At 42.7% G+C, this 26,678-nt stretch overlaps 1 protein-coding gene across 1 annotated transcript; it reads left to right on the plus strand.

Annotated features, from left to right (window-relative positions):
* The first annotated feature begins 70 nt into the window (after positions 1 to 70).
* On the plus strand, positions 71 to 26,412 carry TAF5L (TATA-box binding protein associated factor 5 like). Its single transcript, XM_074948824.1, has 5 exons — positions 71 to 294; positions 6,721 to 6,865; positions 13,908 to 14,012; positions 16,734 to 17,458; positions 24,436 to 26,412. The coding sequence occupies exons 2-5, from the start codon at positions 6,724 to 6,726 to the stop codon at positions 25,231 to 25,233; spliced, it is 1,770 nt and encodes a 589-aa protein (XP_074804925.1). The 5' UTR covers positions 71 to 294; positions 6,721 to 6,723; the 3' UTR covers positions 25,234 to 26,412.
* The last annotated feature ends 266 nt before the right edge of the window (positions 26,413 to 26,678 follow it).

The following is a 26,678-nucleotide window of genomic DNA, read 5'->3' on the forward strand; positions in this document are numbered from 1 at the left end:
CCGAGCGCCGCGGCGAGGGCCTCCCATTGGTGGGGGTGCGGGTGCATCACGCATGCGCTGTGGCAGCCGCCCCAGCTCTCCTCGCTCGCTCGCTCGCTCTCTCTGTGTCAGTCAGTCATGGAGCGGCTGCCTCGAGCCGCGACGGAGACTGAGGCAGCGGCAGCCAAGGGAGGCGGCGCTGGCTGCGCCCGCGCTGCGGAGAGCGGCGTCTCGCGCCGGCGGGCGCAGTGACAGCGCGAGCCCAGGATTCCGCCTTGTGCCCGCAGCAGAAGCCGCCGCCGCCTGCGATGCTCAGTGAGTGGCCCCGGGCGGAGCGCGCGAGCAGGCTGCCCCGTGCAACGCGCCCGGCAGCCGTCCCGGGCCCTGGGAGGGAGAAGGAGGCAGGCCTGGGCTGGGGGGGGCGGCGCACACCGCGCCGGGGATGCAGCTGCGCCCGCCTGCAAGGGGACGGGAACCAGTTGCCTTCCCTGCAGCGGTGCAGCCTCAGCAACAGGGAGCGGGATGAGGATCCTCCCTGACCCTGCCTCCCCATCCGCTTTTCCTCTTGCTTTTTATCTTCTTCTTCCTCCCCAGCTTCCTGATTCCCCCTGGCGGCTGCTGCCTTCTCTGCCCGTGGCTTTCTTCCCCTCTGTGCTCTGCACTGATTTTATTGGCGGGTTGGGGGGATTATTAAACTGATTCTGCCCTGAAAAGTGACCCTGTAAAAATGGCCCTGCGGGACTCCTTGATTATTGTGTCTCAGTGATTCTAGGTCACAGGAGCTCAGCTTACATGTAGCAAAACCGTAACTTTGGTAAATGGCAGCCCTACAACCAGAGTCTGGGATCTGAAGATCAAGCTGGGGCTTTCCCGTTTTCATCAGAGCCAGCACTAAAGGCCCTGCAGGCCCAGTTCTGCTCTCAGTGACACCTGTGCAGCCCTACTGAAGGCTAATCAGGTTGCCCAAGTGGCACTGAAGGAAAAGTTGGTCTGCAGAATCTCATGCTGTTGATGATGCATGAGCAGGAAACAAAAACCTGGCTTCATTCCCAGGTTGTAGGGCTGGGAGTTATGAATGACTTTCTACTGAGCACATTTGATTTGAGCTCAGTGAGACATAGGGAACCACAAATTCCCATTCTTACAAAGCTGCCTTCTAAAATACAACTGCAGTGTAAAAACCAAACTTTTCTTATGTGTTACAAATAAACTCTGAAAGAGTTAAAAATTCAGGATTTATTAACAATGTGTTTTATGTCACTATAGATTTTTCTTTTTATGCTTATGCAATGAAAAATTTATTTTCATTTTCTGGTCTTCATGCGCTTGCTCAGTGGTGTTTTGTTTGGGTTGCAAACACTGTAAAGAAAGTTATTATTTAAAAATACTGTTTCAGTTGAGAGGGGGGAAATTCATGGAAATGGGTCTGTTGCTCTAACTTTGTTTTTACAGAACCTAATTTTGGAGTAAGATTTGACCCCCCAGCTTCACTTTAAGGAAGGCAGGGATGTATTAGAATTTGAAAGGAGAGGGTGATCTATTGTGGGTGGAAATAAAATAGATCATGCTCGTGTGGGACACAGGAAATAAGGCAGACAAAGCTTGCCATTTAATCTCATTCTTGAAACTTCCTTCATGGGATTGGTCAAGTTATTCTATGGACTGTGCCCAAAATACAGGTCTGGTGTAAATGGACACAACTCCCACTAAAACCACTGTCTCCTCTATTTCTGAACCCAAACTCCACTGCAGGTAGTCAAATTATTTTTGTCAAGGTTCAAATTTCTTAGTCAAGGTCCAGATTCCAGAGAAACATTTTTCACACCTCAATAACAATAACAACAACAAATAAATAAAAAGATTCCATGGTCTGTTCAAAAGCATCTGGTGATCAGGATTTGGCCTACAGTCTGCCTGCTGACTACCCCTGCTTACTGTTTCTACCATCTGGAATGCCTTTCCTATTTTGCTGCACCTCCTTAAATCTCCCTTTCAGCTTACAATGTATCTTGTCTCACTTACCTGGACCTCTATTTCTCTTACTGTATATGGGGGCACTTAAGTAAAATTTGAGCAAACATTTAGAATTCGTAAAAACAAGTTTTTACAGAACCCTAAAACTAGTAGAAGTAGTGCCATGAAATAATTTTTTTAAAAAAAATTTGACTGGAAGCAGTAGCTTTTAAGCAATTAAACATTTCTCTGTATTATTTCTGACCCAAACACTGAAGTACTGAGAAGTTGAGAGAGAACAAGAGTAAACAAAAGTGGAATTGCTAAGCACCATAAATAGTTAATTAGATTCTTTAAGTTCAGTTCTCAGTTGTCAGTGACACAGGCAAAAATATTGGAAATAATGATTTTTTTAGCAGAGTCCATGTACTTCTGTAAAGTGTTCTGGGATTATAGTTTATATGAAAGCCTCCATACAAAAATGGAGTTATGCTGTACTGTACATGGACTCTAATTTTGGTGCCTCTCAGTAACAGAACATTGACCTGAAAGCGAGGACTCAATTTGGGGATAAAAGGCAGTAATACTCTGCCTACAAGTCAATGCCTGACACGCCATTCACCATCAAATCTGCAGATGTTCAAAATATGATCACTGGTGCTCTGCTGAGCTGGTCAGGTTTGACTCTTCATATGGAGGCTTGTATACACAGTTCTCAACAAAGGCAGAGGCCCCAGTTCTTGCAGTCATATGATGAGTTCAAAATCTAAGCTGGTTTCTGAAAAGTTGTTACTAGCCCTTTTGTATGCGAAGAAAAGCTTGAAAACATGGACAGAGCATAACTGCATTAGGGTCTGCCTGAGTCTGCAAACAGCTTCCAGAAGGAGAAGCGACAACCACTGTAGCCAGGGAGGGTGCCCCTTGGCCTCACACTAACCACCAAATTGGACTAGGTTCTTGTTGCTCTGGGGAAGGGGAGCTTGGCTTGGGTTCTGTGGGATTGGCACCCCCTTTGGGGCTCCTGTGGGCTTCTGGCTTCTCAAAAAAAAAACAAAAAAAAAAAGGTAGTTTTCCCACCTACCACCCCCTCATGACATCAAAGCAAGATATTTAATTCTGTGTAGACTGCAGCACTTCATAACATGATCTTCCCCCTCCTTTCTTTCTTAGTTTGATAAGCAGTAGAGGAGTTAACAATATTGACCTATTATCATCCCTGGGCACTTAAGTTGATGCCCCATTAAGAAGAATCAGGTAGCTCAGACCTGTGAGTGATTTTCAGGCTTTGTGCAGACTCAGGCTGTTGCAGCTGTTAGTCATTTCACATTTTAAATGCTTTCTCCACAATCAGGAGACCAAAAGACTTTAAGTGAAAATTGAGATTTTGGAGAACAAGATGGCAGATTGCGGGCGGGGTGGGGGGGATCTAGGTCTCTGACCTGATGTGATCTGGCCTAACTTGAACCTTGCTGACAGCATTCTGGATGGCTGATTTCTTACGTTTATTTAGATATGCTCTCTGCAATGGCCATCAAAATCAAAGTATCTTTAGGAATATTGTTTTGGGGGCTTTTCTTCCTGTGTCTCTTACTGCAGATAATTTCCCTGCTTCCATTATAACACTCACGAGGAGTCAGGTCTGATAGCCAGTGGTAGAGCTGAGCTGTAGACAGCTGGAGCAAAAATAACTTTCCAGGAGAGAGGCTTTACTGGACCACCATAGCACCTGTAGCAGTAATGTCATGCATTTGCAATGTTTTAGGGGATTTGCTCAGTAGTAAATCATCTAAGCAGTTCCTATTTGGTGACAAGAGTAAACAAAAGTGGAATTGCTAAACAGCATAAGTAGTTAATTAGATTCTTTAACTTCAGTTCTCAGTTGCCTGTGTTACCTATTTGGTAACTTTAAATCATCCCTTATCTACAGGGAAAAAAAAAATCTTCTAAGGAGATGTCATTCCTAGTGTCAATCCCAGTCCTGTTGCAGGCAAGGGAGAGAGTGAAGGGGTGTAAGTGTTTTCCTGCAAATGTATAAAGTCCTGCAAATTCACAGATATCCACTTTATATTCATGGCTATTCATGGACCATTTTTGCAGATCGGATGTGAATACAAATTTTGTATCCACGCAGGGCTCTACAAATGTAAAAAGCTAGGATTTCCTGTTACCCCCAAAGCTCTGAAAAGTCCAAGCCTGAAAAGCTGCCAGTAACTGATCTGTATCGCAAGTCCTAATCTAATTGGTCTAACATCCCTAAAATGCCCAATCCCTGTATATGAGGATTTGAGAGCCCTATTTAAACTCTTATCTTTCTCCCTTGCCTCAAACTTACCATCTTCTCCATTAGTCATCTGTTTGATTCAGCAATTGCTGGTGAAGACTGACCTCTGTTCCCCTCCAGCCCTTACGTCATTACCATTTTATAGGATCTGCTGGAGTTCTGCACCTCTGTGCCTCAATGTAATGAGTGATTCCCTTCACTCCTTACAGGCTTATTATGAGTCAGCTGTATAAGGGAGCTGTGTTCTAATGTGTGAGCACCTCTCCTTGATGCAGCTTTATGTTAGTTTTGGTAATGAAATATAAGGCTGTGACTAAAGCAAAAAAACAGGACTCTATTGGTTATGGGTTCTATTTTATATTGAACCACTGGTGTGGGGCTGGTCTACACACCGTTTATGCAATGATTTAACTAAATCGGTTTAGAAACGTACGTAGTTAAATCAGTGCAAAGCCCTTTTGTAGATGCACATATTTTGGATTAAGAGTGGCACTGTGATTTAGTTTAAGTTGGTTAAAAAAAGATGTAAAATAACTTAGTTTAAGGTACTCCATAATCTGAAATAAGAGCCTTTACAAGAGGGGGTTTCACAGATTTAATTAAATCTGTTTCTAAACTGTTAAATGTGTTAAATGTGTGTGCACAGAGTAAGCATCGATAAGGCCTTAGTTTGAGCATGGGTGAGTCACTTATACATCAGTTATACTAGCTGCAGTATTGGATAAAATACAGCACTTCAACAAAACAGATTCTGAATCTGATTTAAGCTTCTCTGGGTGGGAATTAGGGTTTGGAGTTCTCTACATTCGCTTTTTTGTTGACTTGAATAGAATCCTTTTACATCTCTCCCTTCTGCAGAGAAATGTTAAAGATATCAGCAGAACTTATATTGATTTGTATGATTTTTATTAGCTCTTTTGAGTGGAGGAAGCTGTGGTTGAATCATACAATTTCTTCATTTAATAAGGCCGCTTAGAAATGCTTTGAAAAACCCACTTGTTTGTGGCCCCCCACAATTGACTCACTTAGGTGAACAAATGGAAAACTTGTCCCCAGAGCAAATATGGCTTTGTAATAGTACAGGTCTCTTAAAATTCCCCTATTGCTAAAATTTCATATCCACACCCATTGGGTACTTTAAGAAGAGCTAATTGTTTTAACTGCTCCTGTAAACTGTAAAATGTGTGTGAGTATTAACAAAAGCTAAGCAACTGTCATGCTCTTTAAAAAGCTGTTAAAATACTCTTGTTCTGTTTTGGGAAAGGACATCCGTAAAACTAATGTTGCCTGTCTGAGAACTCATACACTTCATAAAACATAGCTGCTCAAACCAGAAAACATACGTATTTGTGGTAAATAAATGCAGGTCTTTTTGTAGTGGGAATGGGGACAGGGACATAGGGTAGAGAGGTAGGAAGCTGACTTAACGTTGAAGTTCTTTAGCTCGTTTTTCCAGTAGAAGAAAATTGGCACTAATCCATATTTAATAAACCGTTTGTCCTTGTTTCATGTTTATTTCACTTAAAACTCTTAAACATCCCTAAATTTCTGAATAGAATCTATGGCTTTTTGACTAAGTGTCATTAGTGGGCAAGGGGGATTCGAGTAACATCTGACCAATGTTCCGTTTGTCACAAACTATAGGCTGATGCAAGTAGCATCAGACTCATTCTTTTATGAAGCTATGACACTTTTAGAAAATGTTTGCAAAATTCACTGACATTACTGTAAATAATTTCTAATTAACTTGTATTGCTTCTTTTTGTATAAGGATGACCCAAAAAGATGTGTGGGAAAGGGGTGGCTGGATGGGGGGAAGTTAAGGGAGAGAAGGGTGCAGAGAGTTCTGCTTCTTACCTTTGAAGTAATAGGAATGTTAATTGTGGTCTTCCCAAGTTTTGCTGGAGGACCTCCTGGAAGTCCCAGAAGTTATATAATGTTAGCTCTTGCCTCTTAAACTTCCTTTAAAAAAAGTTTTAAGTTGTATGATTAAAAATGTATTCCCTTCTTTGCTGATCAGCTTTCATTCGTGTGATGTAATTTCACTGGTTTTCCAGTCATGAGAGTCTTAAGGCTAAACAGGACCTGAATTTGTAATATGAAAAAGCAAGTAGGAGAAACATACCTTTCAAACCGTCCTTATACATCACAATGAAAAAGAGGGTGAGGGAAAGGCACAACCGAATTTAAAAAACAAACTTTGCAAGTTACTTTTGCTACCTTATAATGGATGTTCTTTTAGCTAAATAAAATCTTTTGGCTAACCACTGCAGTTCTCTCTTACTCTTTCAGTGTCTAGTTATGCTGAGATATTGGGAGATGAGCACTTAAGGGTATCTCTCGTACTTCAGTATCTAAAGAATCTGCCTTTGTGGTTGCTAGTATAATGGAAGTGTTGAGCCATTTGTTTTCAGGTTTAATGCAGATACTATGTTTATGGAAAAAGCTACATAACCTACCTGTAAACCATGTTTTTATGCCCTATCATCTTTTTTATTTTTTTGGAGGTCATGAAACGCGTACGCACAGAACAGATTCAGATGGCAGTGTCCTGCTACCTCAAGCGCCGTCAGTACGTGGACTCGGAAGGTCCCCTAAAACAAGGGCTGAGGCTGTGTCAGACTGCTGAAGAGATGGCAGCTAATCTCACAGGTAAATTTTCCATGGATACTTATTGGAGGAGTAGTGGAAAATACCAAGTTTCTATATAGTAACTTTTATTTTCAGAGGGAAATTTTCAAATACTAAATTGGGAGGAGTTACAATGTAAACTGTAAATGTAAACAAGTAGTGGGGAAAATAAAATGTAAAGGGGCCTAGTCCAGAAACATGGTCAGAAGAAGAATAAGATTAACGGTAGAGAAGAAGTAAGCTAATTAATCTGGGCAAATATTCTGAAACACTCATTTACGCTCTGTGGGAAGGAGAAACCTGGTGAGTACTGATGGCGAAAAAAACCTAAGGGTAAAATTGGGTATGAATAGGAAAAGCCTGTACAACTTTGTGTTGCAGAAGCACAGAATCATATGAAATAAAAATAACAGGAACTGTTTCTTTCTCTGGCTAGTAGTTGTCACGTAGTTTTGAAAGACCCTTCCACATCCCTCAAAAGAACCCTGTAATGGCTGGAATGGAAAGTGTGTACATGCACTCTCTCTCCCTTTCCCTTCTAAGAGCTCCTGGATCTCTGCTACACCCTGTCTGCTCCACCCGCAACATATCCCCCTCTGCCCCAGGAACATGTTTGTTTGTTTGTTCAAACCATGTCTATGGCACTCTTCACTATAGAACCTGAAGGGGAGGGACACAACTGTCCACAAATATTGCAAGAATGTAAACACCAAAGGGTGGGGTGGGGGCTATAATGAGGGATGAAACTCGTTTAATGGTAAAAGAAAATATAGGCTGAATGTTTGGTGGGAGGAGGAAGAGCTTCTGTCAGTGAGATCTCCGCCTGTGGCAGCCTCCTGAGGGGAGTGGTACACACTCTGTTTCTTGTGACACGTACATCTTGCCTGGACAAAATACTAGTTACTGTACAATTCTGCATTGGCAGGGAGATGGACTAGAAGATGATAAAATAGATCTTTTCCATTTCTAGAATAGACCCACCACAATACCGAAGCAGAGTGTAGCATGCTATGGGTAAATGGAAGGTTCAACTCTTTATAGATCTAAGATAAATGATAATTGGTGCTTGTTTACGGCTTTTCATCCTCAAACCATTTTCCATCAATAGCTATAGCAGGGTTATAGTGGGTCACAAATTGAATATGAGTCAGCAATGTGATGCAGTTGCAAAAATGGCTAATATGATTCTGGGTATATTAACAGGAGTGTTATATGTAAGATACAGGGGGTTATTGTCCCGCTCTGCTCAGCACTGGTAAGGCCTCAGCTGGTGTACTGTGTCCAGTTCTGGGTGCCACATTTGAGGAAAGATGTGGAGAAAATGGAGAAAGTCCAGAAGAGAGCAACAAAATGATAAAAGATTTTGAAATTCTGACCTATGAGGAAAGGTTAAAAAACGTGGTCATGTTTAGTATTGAGAAAAGAAGACCGAGGGTTGATAAGTCTTCAGTTATGTTAAGGGCTGTTAAGAGATTGGTGATTAATAGATAGGACAAGAAGTAATGGGCTTAATCTGCAGCAAGGGAGATTTAGGTTAGATGTTAGGAAAAACTTTAACTATAAGGATAGTTAAATTCTGGAATAGGCTTCCAAGGGAGGTTGTGGAATCCTCATCACTGGAGTTTTTTAAGAACAGATTGGACAAACACCTGTCAGGGATGGTCTAGGTTTACTTGATGCTGCCTCAGTACAGGGGGCTGGATTTGATGACATCTCAAGGTCTCTTTCAGTCCTCCATTTCTATGATTCTATTTAATCTTCACAACAAACCTGTGAAGTATTCTCATTTTAAACAGGATGCAACTGAAGTAAAAAGATCAAGTGATTTTGCTGAAGGCTTCAGTGGGGAAGAGGGAGGCAGTGTAATAATGAGATTAGGACTCAGGAGCCATAATCTCAGTGACATAAAGTATGACAGTAGATGCTGGTGGGATTATGTTGGTGTATGCAAATCTTACTATTTTGCATACAAATAAAAACCTAATTTAGATAAGAGAGTATGAATACCTGTATATTTTTAACTGACCACCAAACACGGTAAATAAATTTATATTCATTAATGTGTATCCTCCTTCCAGTTCAATGATTTTGTTGCTGGTGATCCAGAACGCAGTCGTCAGTTTTCATTAGGTCCCAAACTCTGGGCTGTCAGCGGTCATCTGTTGAGGTGGTCACTATTAGTTCATTTCAGACATGTTCAGTGGGAGCACAATGTGCATAAGTTACAATTCTCCAGGTGAGAATGAACCTCTGGAAAGTTCTTTCTTCGTGACTTCAAACAAATATATAAATTGAAACTGGGCTGATCCAGACTATGGAGGTCGGATGGTCTTCCTGCAACATATCCTGACAATGGAGGTTGCCTTGATCTTGAAGACCGATAACTAGACTAACACCTGACTACAAAAGAAAAGCCTCTTGGAATGACTATTTTCATCACTTTTCCTAAAAATCTCCTGCTGACTCCCTAACAAAACGCAGCCTTGCTTTTCCTCTTCAGCTGTTTCCCTGATTGTTTTCGCATATTGTTTTCTAAACAACAATCTTTCCATTTAATTCTCTGGGTCATTTACATACTATTCTTGCCTGTCTCCTGTACTGTAGTTTCTGCTCTTTTAGATGTATTTCATACTCTATATTTGATTTATATACTTTTCCTTTTCTTTCCTATACTGACACTTACTTTTTCCTTCTTCCTTCAGAATTGCTTTACCTCAGCCCATCCCAAATGTTTGATATTGTCACTATATCTCTCTAGCTATTTGCCTGTTTTAGGGCCTTCACTACAGCATACAAACTGGGGAGCAGAACTTCTTCCCAGCTCATCTTCTGCCCTTTATGGGACTAGAAGCATATTGCACCAAGTGAACCTGCAGCAGGGTTTTCTAATACAGGTATATACACGTATACCTGTGGGTGAGGTAAATTGATAACTTTCTAACAGACAAAAAAGAAGTGAGAGTAGCCATACTGTGTGTATCAGCTGAAGAGAACACTTTCGTTAGCCAAAATAGAACATTACAAGGGAGATCATCATTACAGATAGGATAGTTCCTTTCAATCTATTAGCGGGTCACGTAACTGGCTCCATTTACAGGAACTGAAATCAGGAAACAGATGTTATCAATCGATGCTCTCATGGCCAATGGAGAGGGTGGGGGGGAAAACTGTCCGTGGTAGAACTGAAAGAAATGTGTATATGTTTCCTGGCCCAAAATCTTTCTATTTCTTTCAGAAGGAAAATACACCTGAAAACAGCTCTCCCTGCTCCAGAGAAATTTTTAGGGAGTGATTGCGTTCTTGATTCCTGTGTAAAATGTCAGGAAGGGAAAGAACTAGAATTCTAACTGCTTATAATTGGCTCATATGTAGTATCTGTTTACTGTTTGCATGATGGCAATGAGCATCAGAGGCATTGTTGAGAGAGCAAATCGCAACAACATAACTGCCCGATTAGCCAAGTTAACTACTCAAAGGTTACACCCTTCTGTCTTACATGTAAGGTTATTTTCTTGGTTTGAAAAGTAAGACAGTTACACAGGGCTAAGGGGAGATTTAGTGATACTCAGTAGAGTGCACCTGTGTGGTATGGGCAGAGTGACAGATCACTCCCATTGCCTACGGGAATGTCAAAATCAGGACCTATTGCCAAGGGTAGTGCTGGGGAAACTGGAACATTCTAAAGAGCTGACGCTAACTCTTTTCTTTAACCCTGTAAAGAGATTTTATTACAGAATGGCCATATTTGCGTACATGGGTGAGTCACATAAAAGGCAAGCTCTTGTAATTGGGTCTGCTGCTGTTTGGGCTGTTCAGATGACTGATGCAGCTGACTTTGTAAACTGTTGTGCATTGCTTTTTTAGGTTAACATGAGCAAAGTTTGTATATTATAGTTCTAATAGAGAATGTTGACTTTTTTTGAGCCATAAGTCCAAGCACTAACAGAGAATCTGAACTGTAGGCATTAAGTGATCCTAATAACTTTGTCTTTTAGAAGTAGAAAAACATATTTGAAGTCATTCAATAAATATATAGGGTTTTTTTCCTTTTTACATCGCCTCTAAGATTTTATGCAACACAGCATGCCTTCAGACCCTTACTGTTTGCTTCTGCATGGAATTCCTACCAATTCTGAATTTCCAAAGTAGCTGGGTTATGGGAAAACAATCTTCCAACAGGGTTTAGACGTGCATATTTAGGAAATAGGGGATTTGGGAGGGGTGGGATATTGTTATTCATGTAACTTCACTAGTACTGGGTTTGTTCACAGTGGGGGCTGCAGTTTTGCAGCTACCTTTATGCTCCTGCGGCTGAATTGAGCTCAGCCCTGGGAACTTGTAAACATGACCACTGCGTTTCCCTAACTCGATGGAAGATATGCCTACTTGTTATAAAGGAGGGGTGAGGGTAATGCTAGGGTATATGTGAATCTTGGCTCAACGCTATCTCCATTTCTTTCCAGTGCAACACAACAGGGGCAAGCTGGAGACTGGACTTTCTCTCTTCAGCATGTGGAAACTGGCAACTTTGTTTATAGGCTTCCAGGCCTGTAATAGCTGAGTCTTATGAACGCGAGAGAGCAAGAGGGGAACCAGGATGAGGATTAGGAATAAAGAGACCGAGGAAGAAATTGTGGAGGTTGGATTGAAAGCAGATGGGAAGAAGGAGAGGATGTAGGAGAGTATAAACATGGATAAAAGAAGGGGAGTAAAGGAAAGAGGGAATGATAACATTAATAAGAACAGAGAAAAAGTATAGTAAAAAGAAAAAAACAGGTGAGAAGGAAGAGCAAAAGAGTCAAGACATTATTAAAAATTTTTAAATTTACATTTTGACAGTCAAAATTTAATAGTGTACAGATGTAGTCTGCTTAGAGCAGGGGTGGGCAAACTTTTTGGGCAGAGGGCCACATCTGGGTGGGGAAAGTATATGCAGGGCAGGGGGTTGGGGTGTGGGAGGGAGTGCAGGGTGTGGGAGGGGGTGTGGTGTGCAGGAATGGGCTCAGGGCAAGGGATTGAGGTAGAGGAGGGGTGCGGGGTGTATGGGGGGGCTCAGGGAAGGGGGTTGGAGTGCAGGAGGGGTGCAGAGTGCAGGAGGTGGCTCAGGGCAGGGGTGCAGGAGGGGTGTGGGGTGCGGCAGGGGGGTCAGGGCAGGAGGTTGGGGTGCAGGATGAGTGTGAGGTGCAGGCAGGAAGTTGGGGGGTGGGGTACAGGAGGGATAAGGGGTGTGGCAGGGGGCTCAGGGCAGGGGTCTGGGGTGCAGGAGGAGTGTGTGGTGTGACAGGGGGCTCAGGGCAGGGAGTTGGGGTGCAGGAGGGGTGCGAGGTGCAGGCAAGGGTTTTAGGGCAGGGAGTTGGGGGACAGGGTGCAGAAGGGCTTCGGGCCGGTGCTGCTTACCTAAAGCGGCTCGGGGTGGCAGTGCTGCGCACCGGGGCCAGGGCAAGCTCCCTGCCTGCCCTGGCCCCACGCCACGCTGCTCCGGGAAGTGGCCGGAACCACATCCCTGCGCAGCCCCTGGGGGGGCATAGGGCTCCGCACACTGCCCTTGCCACGCCTCCAGGTGCCTCCCCTGAAACGCCCATTGGCCACGGTTCCCCGTTCCTGGTCAATGGGAGCTGCGGGGGGCGGTGCCTGGAGGCAAGGGCAACACACGGAGCCCTCTGCCCCCCCAGGGATGTGGTGCCAGCCGCTTCTGAGAGCGGCGCGGGGCCTGCGGCACCACAGGGGGCAATCCCGTGAGCCGGATCCGAAGCCCTAAGGGACCGGATCCGGCCTGCGGGCCGTAGTTTGCCCACCCCTGGCTTAGAATCTCAGAGACCTGTGTATAGGTGTAGGAAGTGGAAGATTTTGGTTTTCCTTCCTCTGATGGGGATCCCTTCTTTGAATACGTCAAAGCTATCTTTACCAGAGTTAATACTGATCTTTCTGAAAAACAATGTAATACCTATTTTTTTGACCATGGCGTGTATTTGTCAAAACAAAACTCCATTGGAAAGGCAGTCACAAGCCCCACTACAAGGTCTTTTTCTTCCCTACTGCAAATTACTCCGTATCTTGTATCATGTAGGCTGGTAAAAAGGTACTGCCCAGATCAGTTGGTGGATACAGCTCTGCTATAGCATGTGTATGCAGGGCCAGGGCAGGGGGTTGGGGTGTGGGAGGGAGTGTGGAGTGTGGGAGGGGGTGTGGTGTGCAGGAACGGGCTCAGGGCAAGGGATTGGGGCAGAGGAGGTGTGCGGGGTATATGAGGGGGCTCAGGGAAGGGGGTTGAGTGCAGGAGGGGTGCAGAGTGCAGGAGGTGGCTCAGGGCAGGGGTGCGGACTGTGGGAGGGGGTTAGGGTGCAGGAGGGGTGTGGGGTGTGGCAGGTTGCTGCAGGGGGCTCCGGGCAGGGAGTCGGGGAAACATGAGAGCATAAGGATACATTTTGATAAAAACTAGGTGTTTGACGAAGTAAAGGTATGAGTTTGTGAGCATTGATTCTTTAGTGGTATTTCTAGACACTGCTGTAATACAGGTAAATTGTAATTGGTGAGCAGTCCCTATACTCAAGAAATTTGATAATTTGATTTAATATCCTCAACTGTAGAACTCAGATTCTCTGGAAATTCCTCACTTTGTGCGATAGATTCATTTGAGAGAGAAACACAAGTTTGCTTCAATAAGAATGATTTATTTTAGCACACACAGAGTTGTAGGACTGTGCTGAATTATCTAGTAGCAATCTAAAGGGATCTGTAACAATGTTTTGAGACAGAGAACTTTGTGCTTTATTTGAAAATTAAACAGTGGGTAAGTAACTATTGTTTCTCGTCAAGCTTTCAGTATAGTACTTAATGTGTGCAACCTTTGTCCTTTTCCATTTTCCCTAGTTTATGTAATTTTGGATTAATAGTTTGTCAAATGCCCCATGAGACCGTATCTAATACTTTGGAGTACGTGGCCCACATTCATCCTGAAATGTTCTCTTTGGTTGCATTTTGTTTAGTTTTGTGTTATGAATTTTGACACTTTCAGATACAATCACCTTTGGATTCTAATTTTTTTTTTTTTTAATTCTCCCAGTCCAATCTGAATCTGGTTGTGCCAACGTAGTGTCTGCAGCTCCCTGCATGGCAGAGCCACAGCAATATGAAGTACAGTTTGGACGATTACGCAGTTTTCTCACAGGTAAGCAGCTGCAGGAGGAGGATAGCAGATTCTGGACAGGTAGTATACATTTTTAATTTTGTATAGTGTACAGTGTTCGCTCAAAGTCTTTAAAATTCTTTTTTGAACGGGTGACTTTGTGTCAAGAGACCTAAATCTGAAGTCCTGTAGCTTCAGTGAGTAAAGGAACTCGACCACTTATCTTTAAAAACAAGTAAAACAAATTAACATTTAAGATTACTGCAACTGAAAGATTAGAGAGAGAAATATTTATCTTTTTCAGTATGTTTACTCTGTGCATTTGACAGCACTTTGAGCATAGTCAGTTTTGCTGTTTTCCTTCTCAGTCGGTCAGTTTACCCTCATGTTTGCGTGGATCTTCCATACAACAACAGGAGAGCGGGAGAGGGGTATTATTTTTTTAAGAAATGAAAAAAGGAAAGTGTGATTGTAAAATCACTAAAATTGACAGATCATTTTAGAGGGAGATGTAGTACTATTCTATTTCTGTTCTCTTTAGCTTTTCAGACATTGTGGTATCTGACTGCCTGAAGCTATTTTTAACTCATTTTTTGATTGCCTAGATCTTAAGGGGAACTGTGTTCCTTTAAATTTACCTGAGCATTGCTCCAAAGTTTTTGGGATGAGAGGATGTGGGGAGGAAACCAACAATGTTATCACTGTGTGCCCCCAAAAAGAAGGAAAAATTGATCTTTCTAGAAACGAGAAGACCCTTGGGGGGTAGGTGGCAGTAAAAAGTGGGAGGGGCTTCCAGGGAAAGGAGTACAGAAGTGGCCAATCAAAGTGTTGTGTGTGACTGCCACCCTTCATGGCTGTAGGGAGAGCTCTATTGATTCCAGTTATATTTAAGTTAGGATTAATATTCCTGCTGGAGTTGAGGAGGGTTAGTTGGGAAGATTTCCCATCACGGTATATAATACAGCTGGTCTGTAGACTTATCGTGACCATCAATAATGCAATGGTACCAAACTACTATATGCTTTTATGATTTGTCGGGTGGAGATAGTATTGAAAAGTGTGGACGTTCTTTTCAGGATTGCAGGTAAACCTCATGTATTAGACGCGGGGAGCAGTTTTCTTAGCATCTTCTCCTTGAGGCTCACAGGTGCCCTTTAAGACAGCCTTCAAGGCTCCAACTGTCAGCTGCTTTCCCCTTTTCTATCCCCTTCTGTTTTGGTTTTGATCTTACCTGCTTGATCCACTTCTGACTTGAACTTTAACCTACTTTCGTATCTGCATCTGTGATGTGTAACCTGCAGCCAGGCAGCCAAATGGAGCCCACCAAGGGCTTGCTGCCTGCCGTCTTTGTCTTCACTGGCACTGAAAAGCTGCTGTTGCACATTTCTCAGCAGTGCATTCCTGTAGGGCTCCTGCAGTTCCCATTCTCTCCCACCCCCATTCCTGCCAAATGGTAGCCTCTTCTTCAGTGAGGTCCTGCTCCTCTCAGCACTTCTGAGGCATGGGAATGGAACAGAGCACCATCTGGCAGCTTCGGAGTTCAGCGTGTGCAAAACACTAATTGGTTGTCCATGACCTGGGAGAGAAGGGAGAAAGAATGCAGAGGCAGGAGAGGCTTACAAAAGGAGACAGAGAGAGAGGTAAAATGGCAGGATGGAAAGGAAAACGTGTTGGAAGAATACTTAGGTTCTTTTCCATTGTCTTTTCTCATTGATTTGAAAGGAAAAAGAGAAAATGATGTATGGGAAGGTAAGAGGCAGAGAGAAATGGGAATAAAGAAATAAAAAGGGATGAAAAAGACCCACCTTTAAGGCTTTTAAAATATATTTTGTTCCATTCATCTGAATGCATCATATTCAAACGTTGAGGCTTGAGCTGCTGGTAAATTGCTGTTGTGGCCCTGTATGCTGCCAAGGCTTTTGTGGCACTGCTTGGCATGCTACAGCTCCCTGCAGCCAGTTGAACCCGGGAGAAAAACAGCCCCAAGCAGCTGGCTTAAAAGGGGTGGAGTTGTTACACAGATATAGTCTTGTCAAGGTACGGTGCATCCCCATCAGGTGTACATGACACTGTGTTCTAGAAATTACTGTTGGGATTTGTTTTGGCTAACAAGAGAGAGAACAGGGACAGAAATAAAACTGTGGAGCACAGCGTGTTGCAGTACGTTTTCAAAATAAACTGTGAGGATGTTCCTCTTCCTTCATTTGCGAATCAATTCCATGCATTTAAAAAAAACCAAACTCAAGTTATACTGAAGTTGGGAAAACCACTCAGTACAGGCCCCAATAAAGGAGGTAAATAATTCTGTGTTAAACATCACAGAGGTCTGGTGTACAAATATGTTTTTTAACGTATCCTAATTTTAAAGTGCAATTATTTCAGTACATAGAGCATTTAAAATCGGAAAATTTTCTTCTAAATTCATAAAAGAAATTCCAGCTGTCATGTTGCTTATGGTGTGTATTTTAATAAATTGGCCTTAATTGAAAGGGCTCTTAGTAACAGAAGTAAGCTATTTCAAAATGAATTCTATGTTGAGTCTCCCTCTTGCTGAGCTGAAAATGTATTTTAAATCAGAGATGGAATAGATTCCCTATACCCCCTTTAGGGACACCAAGTATTTATTTAGAAACACCAACAGAAGGCTAGACATTTGTCCTCCTACGCCATTGAAGGCAGCTTGAATAAATTGTCTTGATTTATATTCCTAGCAGAAAATAGATTGAGAGAAACCGTAATGCTTGTTGTTGTGTTTTGATTTAGATTCAGATTCCCAGCACAGCCATGAAGTGATGCCTCTTCTGTATCCCCTTTTCGTCTACCTCCATCTTAACATGGTCCAAAATGGCCTAAAGAGCACAGTGGACAGTTTCTACAGTCGCTTCCATGGGATGTTCTTGCAGAATGCCAGCCAGAAGGATATCATTGAGCAGTTGCAGACTACCCTGACAATTCAAGACATCCTGTCCAACTTCAAGCTCCGGGCATTTCTGGACAACAAGTATGTTATCCGCCTTCAAGAAGACAGCTACAACTACCTTCTCCGCTACCTCCAAAGTGACAACAACAATGCTCTTTGCAAGGTTCTCACCTTGCACATTCACCTGGATGTGCAGCCTGCCAAGAGGACGGACTACCAGCTATATGCCAGTGGCAGCTCCTCACGCAACGAGAGCAATGGCCTGGAAACGACAGACATGCCTGCTTCCATACTGCAGAATGAAGCAGCGCTGGATTTACTTCAGGACAGCATTAAACGAGTCAAGGACGGGCCTCCTTCACTAACCACCATATGTTTCTATGCCTTCTATAACACAGAGCAGTTGCTGAACACAGCAGAGATCTCGCCGGATAGCAAGCTGCTTGCTGCTGGGTTTGATAATTCTTGTGTAAAGCTGTGGAGCTTGCGATCCAGGAAGTTAAAATCTGAGCCTCATCTTGTAGACGTGTCCAGAATCCGTCTGGCTTGTGACATCGTGGATGAGGAGGTCTGAATATCCTTATTTTTCACCCTATACGTTTTGGAATGTGTGAAGACTATTTATATTAGAAAGGCTAAAAGAAATGTTTTCTAACTTGAGTGTGGGAATAGGGCTTCATGGAACAGGGGAGAGGAACTGTGAGGGCACTGAGAAGCTGAATGACCTTGAATCTGCTCCACCCCAATACGAAAGTCTTTTATGAGCTACTGCCATCCCTCTCTTCTCCTGCAGCAGCCCTTAATGCAGAGAGCTGTGGGAGGATTTTATGTGGACAAGCTCAGGCAGCAGCCTGCCAGTCCTAGCTGCTTTTTTCCTGCTCCCTCTGTATTTGGCTCAGCCACTAGAACACATGCAACCTGGCACCATTGAACCACTAGTGGAGGCCCAACCCCCAGAAGCATGTAGCCTGAGAGTGAGGCTGGAGGGATACCAGGAGTGAATAACAGTGAATAAGACAATACAAAGCAAAATTAACAGGGAAAACAAGACAAGAAAGGGGAAAAGGAGCAGACAGAAGAGGGTAGGAGATAGAAAATGGACAGAAAAAGAAGAGAGCAGAAGGGGGCTGGGCCTGGTGTGAGGAATCATGGAAGTGGGAGCCATGCCCGTTTCTCAAACTGTCTCAAGGGAGGCTCCAAAAAGGTTGAGAACCTGTGATTTAACAGATCAGCGGGTAAATGGTTAGTCTAGAGAAATTATGCAGAACTGTCTATATTAAGGAAACTGCATTGTAGAAATGTAAGAGACTTGCCAGTCTATCTTTGTAATGTTTGAGAGGAGAATGATGCGTATCTCTTTGCATGCTTGGCCTTCACCCCAAGGTGTTGCTAGATGGCATCATCTAGTTTATTCCACATCTCTTTTAGTTAGTACCAATTGCCCCATTTCTGCCCTCCCATTGCAGCCACCCATGTGGCACCTTGCATCTGATTAGGAGATCAGGACTTGTGACTCTGACTTTCTTTAATCATCCTTCAAAGCAAGGCCTCCCTCATTCTTGTGCTCAGCAGCTTCCTGTGAGAACATCCTCTCGCTACTGCTTTGCTATTTTGTGTTGCTCTTTAAAGAAAACCCAGTAGCATCTAGATAGTGAGGGACTGTTTACTTTGACATAGTAAAGAGAACTCAGAGCCCTAATTATGAGGAGGGATTGTTTTGTTTGTCATCTTGGGGCAGACTTCCAGGCTTAGTAGCATTGAGTTAACCCGTTCAGGTGGGTGTACAAATTTGTAACTTAGGCTGCCCCAAGATCAGGCTATGAACTACCTTCATCATAAGGTTCTGGGAGTCCATAGGACTTGTCACTTTGAATCAGTGCTGTGACAAATATGCAGGTCACCTCAGATTGCCTTTTGGCTTCAGGCTGCCCTATGGTATATAAATTCCCTTGTTTACATATCTAACTTCTGAATAACAAAACACTGCCAATGTATTTGGAGTGTATATTGCTTCTTGCTAGCAAGTGTTTACATACCATTACATGTATTCTGAAATGGCTTTGGAAGTCTGCGTGCAAATGGCTCTTGCTGATTATTTAACATTTGTGTCTATTGTAATATTTTTATGCAAATTTAAAACAATATCTTGTCAAAAATTAGCACACGTCCAAGCAATTTCTGCCCCACCACCTTCACCCACTGACCAAAAAACCCCCAACCATCCTGACAGCAGGATCAAATTTTGGGAAAAACCTGGACGAACACACTTTTGCAACATGTCCTAAGATTGCCAAATTCTGGGCTAGAAAGAGAAAAAATTCCGGAATGGAGAGCCCACTAATGAGAATATGCTGCCACAGGCCTCCAGGAGTTCAAACTTGAGAACAGGCATTCAGATACAACTGGGATGGAGGCCCTAAATACCTATATAGGCAGAGCAAGAGCATTCTGGCTGGTCAGAGCTGCCATGATGTGTGATAGTGAAAGGAAAGGCTGTATCTGGGAGAGCTGTTCATGTATAAATGATCAGTGACTGTGGAAAATATACAGTACACAGGATAACATAGATAAAAAGTACCTGGATGCTACAGCGATGAGTGCTGTAGAACAGCCTTTGGTGATGCCTCACTTTGGAGGTACAGGGTTTCTTTATTGTCTTGTTTTTCTTCCCTTCTCTCCCCCCACCCCCCACTCACTCAAGATACTTTGGTTTTGGGGAGATTATTGCATTTCCTTAGTGCCTAAAGTAATTTGCCTTCAACTTTGTTTCTAATTTGCAGTAAACTAAATGGCTAAATTCAGTTTCTCATGATGTAAAATTGTAAGATTGCACCAGTGTTCAATAGACCGTTTGCTGTAACTGCACTGGTGGTACACTATCAGGTTTTTTTATACATCTCTATGTATGAACAAAAAGAGACGTTCAGATATTAAAATAATTCCCATAGCATGAGCGTTACAGAAGTGCAGTTGCTTCTATTTGGCACAATGCCCTAAAATTACTAGGGTCAAAAGGCTTTTAGCAGGTCTAATTTACATGGCTGAAAAGCAAGTTCCTTATTCAGTGTAATGCCCCAACATGCTGGTGATGTCTCATCTCTGAAGAGTACTGGAGGCTTCAGCCTGCCCTTTGGGGTAAGGCAAGTCCATTGTCTTTATAATCACATGTGTGATGGGCTTTATATTAATATTCTGTCATTTAACTGTATACTCTCAGTCCAGTGTAATATGTGATTTTGCACCTGTGCAAATAGCCTCCTAATTGCCCTCTTTGCAATGTTCCCATGTAAGTGTCTAGGACTATATACATGAACAGCAAAAAATGCTGCTTTTTATTCCAAGCTGTAGGAGTGGTTGCTCCTAAACTCTGATGTGAAGTCAGACTCAGTTCTACTTAAATTCTGCTGTGAAGATACTGAGTGGCAGGGGGCCTATGAGTGGAGGAGAGGGGTTAACAGCCACTAGGTACCAGGCAGGAGGAATACTGGAGGAAGCAGCCTGAAGACTGTCTTGCAGAGTCTCTTTTCTAGCAGAGGGTAGGGGCTCTTCAAAGCAAGCATCTTCCCCTGCTGTGCAGCTGTATGCAGGAATGGGGCTTCCCTCTTGAACACCTTAGGAGCTCTGCAGGACAAGAGAGAGATTGTAGGTTTCCAGGATTATCTGCTGGTGGAGGGATGGGGGTGGAAGAGTGAAATGCTGCCTGGCCCCAACATTGTTCCCATTAAAGATCTTGAGGCCTGGCTCACTTTCTAAGTGCTGCTGGGCAGAAGGGTATAGGGCTGGGTTTGGCCCTTTTTCCCAACATGTGACTGGGATGGAAGGGTTTGAGGATGAAATGTTTGTCATTTAAAAAAGAATAACTTCAGGGATTTTATATAAATGTTCCCAAAATTAATAAAAACAGACTGGCTCTAGGGACAATACTAAAAATAAAAAATTGCCCTGTGGGAGAAAATAGTTCTTTACTGTTTGTGTGTGCGCACATGAGTATGCATGCTCATATTTACACACACACAAAATCACCTCCTGTTAGTTTCAGGCAGTATACCACAGCCTTAATTGTTTTCTCCCCAAGTGTTGGTTGCTGTTGCCCTCGGTGTGCATGTATGTCTGCAGGGAAACGGAGTCTCTCTGCTATTCTACCTGTCCTTCGGCCTGCTTTTTGGATCCTTCTCAAGTACCTGCATCTGCTGCTCATAGCTTTTTCAAAGTAGTGGCAGAGTAAATTTAAATCACCATGATTCTTGTTAGTTTAACTGCTGCCCACAGAGATACAAACAGCAGCAGCGAAACTTACCGGAGTTAAATTAATGTCACACAGCAGCTGATGTAAGAGAAAGATTTGAGCATCAGCAAGGGCACATTGAGCTTGCTGTCTGTAGACTCAGGAAGATGACACTGCACTGGTTCACATTTGGAAGGTAACCTTTGCAACCAAAAGGGCTTTAAAAATAAAAACACTTCAATTCTGTAGAAATCAAGTCCTTTACTTCCCTGGAGAAATTTCCTACTCACCAGTGGGGAGTAGATTTAAAAAAAAAAAAAAAAATCTCATACCAGAGATTGACATTTGGAAAGTTCTTTTAATACTTTCTTTAAAAAATTCTTCTTTTCTTTTTCAGACCGTATTGTACAAATAATAAAATACAATTTTTAATGCATGTAGTTGGCTTGGAAAAGGGTAGTGTTTTGCATATTGAAATGTAGAGGAAACAAATTGTTCACACTGCTCTAACCTGCAGTAGTAACTGCTTTGGAAGGGATGATTGATATTCTCAGTTATGCTCAGTGCTATAATATATCAAAGAAAAGTATGTATTATCACATTTCATGTCTGGAGCAGTAATTCTGAAAAATTATTAAAGGAGAATGAAAAGGAGGACTTGTGGCACCTTAGAGACTAACAAATTTGTTTGAGCATAAGCTTTCGTGAGCTACAGCTCACTTCATGAGATGCATTCAGTGGAAAATACAGTGGGGAGATTTATATATACAGAGAACGTGAAACAATGGGTGTTACCATACACACTGTAATGAGTGATCAGGTAAGGTGAGCTATTACCAGCGGGGTGGGGGGGACACCTTTTGTAGTGATAATCAAGGTGGGCCATTTCCAGCAGTTAACAAGAAAGTCTGAGGAACAGCGGGGGCAGGGGGAATAAACATGGGGAAATAGTTTTACTTTCTGTAATGACCCATCCACTCCCAGTCTTTATTCAAGCCTAAGTTAATTTTATCCAGTTTGCAAATTAATTCCAATTCAGCAGTCTCTCGTTGAAGTCTGATTTTGAAGTTTTTTTTTTTGTTGAAGAATTGCCACTTTTAGGTCTGTAATCGAGTGACCAAAGAGATTGAAGTGAGGAGACTGGATTCCCCCACTCCCACAATTGATGACAGCGCAGGCCTAATTCTGTTACTGTTCTAACTGCTCCAAAGAGTCAAGAGAAGAGCAACAAAAATGATAAAGAGTTTAGAAAACAAGGAAAGGTTGAAAAAACGAGGCATGTTTAGTCTTGAGAAAAGAAGACTGAGGGGTGACCCAATAACAGTCTTCCAATATGTTAAGGACTGTTATACAGAGGACAGTGATCAATTGATCTCCATGTCCGCTGAAGGTAGGACGAGAAGTATTGGGCTTAATCTGCAGCAAGGAGATTTAGGTTCGATACTAGGAAAAACTTCTAACTATAAGGGAAGTTAAGCTCTGGAATAGGCTTGCAGGGGAAAGTTGGAAGCATTAAAAACAAGTTGGACAAACACCTGTCAGAGATGGTTTAGGTTTACTTGGTCCTGCCACAGTGCAGGGGCCGGGACTTGAGGACTTCTTGAGGTCCATTCCAGCCATAAATTTCTATGATTCTGTGAAATACTCAACTAAAATACAATATGGAGTGTAGAATGTTCTTTGTGTGACACTGGAAACAAAGGAATGGAACTCAGTCCTCAACTAGTGAAAGATTTGTGGTCTGTGAATAACTGGATGCATTTTTTGAGTACAGAAGAAGGTTACTGGAATGCGAGATTACTTCTGAGCAGAAGAGAAGTGACACATGCTTGCTGATAGTCTAGAAATCATAATTGATTGGGAGGGCATATAACTAAAATTCTGGATTTATTTCTTTTACTAAAATTGCACTGTAAAATAGGGAACCTCAGTGGGCTCTTATTGGCAACTTTGTCAGGAATCGTAGGTTTGCAACTGATTAACATAATATGCTGCAGATTGCAAGCCCTGACCTTTAATATGGAGATGTGGCTCACTGACAGTGCAGGCTCCAGCGAGCAGTGCTCCATCCAGGGCAGAGAAGGCCACTTGGCTAAAAATGGAGCTTTGCATGTAGGAACCAGTAGTCTCTGTGCCACACACCCATAATAGAGATTCAGTTGGCTGTAAACCAGATCATAAAATTCCCGTGAGTGCTGCTTTAATGAAGGAAAGATTTGTGACTTTATTATATTTCTTTTCAGAGTAGCAGCCATGTTAGTCTATATCCTCAAAAAGAAAAGGAGTACTTGTGGCACCTTAGAGACTGACAAATTTATTTGAGCATAAGCTTTTGTGAGCTACAGCTCACTTCATCGGATGCATTGGGGAGGAGGAAATGCACAGTAGTACTGCTTTCAATTGCCCTTCATTTCTTTTAGCCTGCTGCATCTTTTTTCTGCTAGGAGTCTGGGTTTCTTTTATCCAGAGTGACATACACTTCCAATAATAACTACACCAAAGCATCAGGTGCCAAAATCTGTTTCCACACTACTGCCAAGAGCTTAGTAGAGAGTGAGTAGGAAGTTACCAAATGAGTTTAGCAAGTGTGCCAAAGGAGGAGAAATTTGGAAAAGAATACATCTTAAAATAGCCTGTCTTGTCTATTTTAATATAATCTCAGGTCTTGTCTACACAGGGCACTCAGGAAAATTAAACCAAATTAAATAAAGATGTGACTTTAGAGTGGATTAACTAAACCACATTAAACTCTTGTGTGGAATTCTTATTCAGAATTGAAGTGGCCTTAACTTGGTTTATGCAGTGTTGTTGTAGCCATGTTGGTCCCCAATAAAGACATTACCTCACTCACCTTGTCTCTTTAATTCGATTTAGTTTAATTCACTTTGGAAGTGGACTAAGGTAAACCAAATTAAGGCCACTTTGATTCTGAATAAGAGCATCCCCACAGGGTTTTTAGTGTAGTTTAATCCACTTTATAAATTAAATTGGATTAACTTTCCTGAGCGTCCCCATGTAGACAAACCCTGAATTTAAGGTTCCTTCAGAGATGGGAATGGGGGTACGGAAAGTGAAGATAAAACCTTGATAAAACCAAAACCCTTTCAGCATGTCCGCAGAAGATCTAGCATGGAGCAAACATGCTCGAGAAGTGGACATTGCTACGTTACACAGAATGGATATCTGTAACTCTGCCACTAGTTCTCCATTTTTTGGTGGTGGCAAGGGAGAGGATCTTCTGAGATCACTTCAGACCACTCTTCACTTGTTGCTTCTTGTTCAACAAATAAATATCCTCTCTTGTTTTCTCCACTGTCCAGGAGGAAGATGATGACAATGTAGGCACAGAAATGAAGATACTGAGAGGACATTGTGGACCAGTGTATAGCACGAGGTTCCTATCAGACAGTTCAGGACTCTTATCTTGTTCTGAGGACATGTCCATCAGATACTGGGACCTTGGAAGTTTTACAAACACTGTGTTGTACCAAGGGCATGCCTACCCTGTCTGGGATTTGGACATAAGTCCTTGGAGCCTGTACTTTGCCAGTGGTTCCCATGACCGCACAGCAAGACTCTGGTCATTTGATCGGACATACCCGCTGCGAATATATGCAGGCCACTTAGCAGATGTGGACTGTGTCAAGTTTCACCCCAATTCCAACTACTTGGCTACAGGATCCACAGACAAAACTGTGCGCTTATGGAGTACTCAACAGGGGAACTCTGTGCGCCTCTTCACAGGTCACCGTGGCCCTGTGCTAGCACTTGCATTTTCTCCCAATGGTAAGTATCTGGCTTCAGCAGGAGAAGACCAGCGGTTAAAGCTGTGGGACTTGGCATCTGGCACTCTTTACAAAGAACTGAGGGGGCACACGGACAATATAACCAGCCTTACTTTTAGTCCCGACAGTAGTTTGATTGCCTCTGCATCAATGGACAATTCTATTCGGGTTTGGGACATCCGGAACACATACTGCAATGCCCCTGCAGATGGTTCTTCCAGTGAACTGGTTGGTGTATATACTGGACAGATGAATAGTGTACTGAGCGTACAGTTTATGGCCTGTAACCTTCTTCTGGTGACTGGAATTGCACAAGAAAATCAGGAACATTAATTTTTTTAGGGAGGTGGGTGGGTGGGTGTATTGAATGCCAGAATCCATTACCAGCTAAGATTAAATTACTGACTGTGAAACACTTTCTTCCTCTCTCCCATTAGCAGACATGTTCAGAATGATGCAAATATTTTCAAATGGCTTTCCCATAAAATGACCTATACCATTGAACAGAGAGAGAGGAAGAGGGAATGCAGAAAACTTTAACCTAGTCAGATACTGGTAGGGCAGGGGAAGAGGGGAAGAGACAGCCTGTTGTCCAGTAGCTTGGGACAACCAAAAGCCTAGTCCAGACAAGTGAAATTATCAACTGGACAAGCTGGTGACCTGCACTTAAATATTCTGCATTGACTGAGGGCGTATCCTACCTACTATTAGCGGAGGCGTGAGTGTGCTCACATATGTGTAACTACTGGCCCAGTTGGCTTTTTATTTTTTTCTGGTATTGCAGAGGACCAGAATTTAAGACCCTTATATTAAAAGAAAATGGCTATTTACAGTAATGGTCCCAATCACTACAGCTCACAATAGCACTACTGAAGTGTTTTGGACTAATAATGTAAAAAAATTCACCTTTTTTAGTAAGGGGAGGGAAATCTGACATCATAACCCATCTCTGCATTATCATTTGAGTTCCATTCCTGGCACTGCCTGTGATATTTTGTAACTGTTCCTGATCCAGGAATTTGGGATTTTCCAAATCTGGTTGCACTGTGTTTTAGAGGTGGAGGGAGTAGGCGAGAGTGGTGATTTGGGGGTGATTAATAACTCACCCCGGCCGTAGAAGAGTGTGAGAGCCTGATGGAACTTAACAGCAGAAATTTGAACTCCTCATAGGAAAGGGCCATGTCTGCACCTCACCAAAAATATTTCAGCAAATGGAAGTTGGCAATCTTCGGGGGATGGGAAGGGAACACAACGTGAAATGGAAAATAGTATTACTAAATTATTGTGCATACACAGAGGCAGCTTTGCCAGTGTTGGATTTTTCTCAAAATGTTGCAATATCAGTTATATGAACACTTTGTGAAACAAATCGTCAGCATTTAAAATCAGGATCCGAGGAGAAAGCAAGTCCTAATTTGTCATTTGGAGTGAAGATTAAATACTTCTGCTTTCTGGAAAGAGTTATTTTGTATTTTGTTTTCTATTAAAAGCATTTAGTTTAAAAAAAAGCATAAGTCTCTTTGTGGGAAATTTAGGGTTGCGCTGATTTGTGTGGAAGGTGAAGGCAGGTTCATTGGTTGGGTTACATCTCAATACATTTTGCAGTAAGGAGTGTTGATGCTTGTTGTTGGTTATGCTATACTAGTGCCCCATAACAGAACTAACCTTGATGGCAAGTAATGGAGTAGAACTGCCGCTAAAGGAACTCAAGTGTGGGATACCATAATTTTTGTCCTGAGATGTCCTGTCTTACACATCCCCCACAGTTTAAATGACCT

Source organism: Natator depressus, chromosome 3 (genome assembly GCF_965152275.1).
Source record: "Natator depressus isolate rNatDep1 chromosome 3, rNatDep2.hap1, whole genome shotgun sequence".
NCBI classification, from domain to species: Eukaryota; Metazoa; Chordata; order Testudines; family Cheloniidae; genus Natator; species Natator depressus.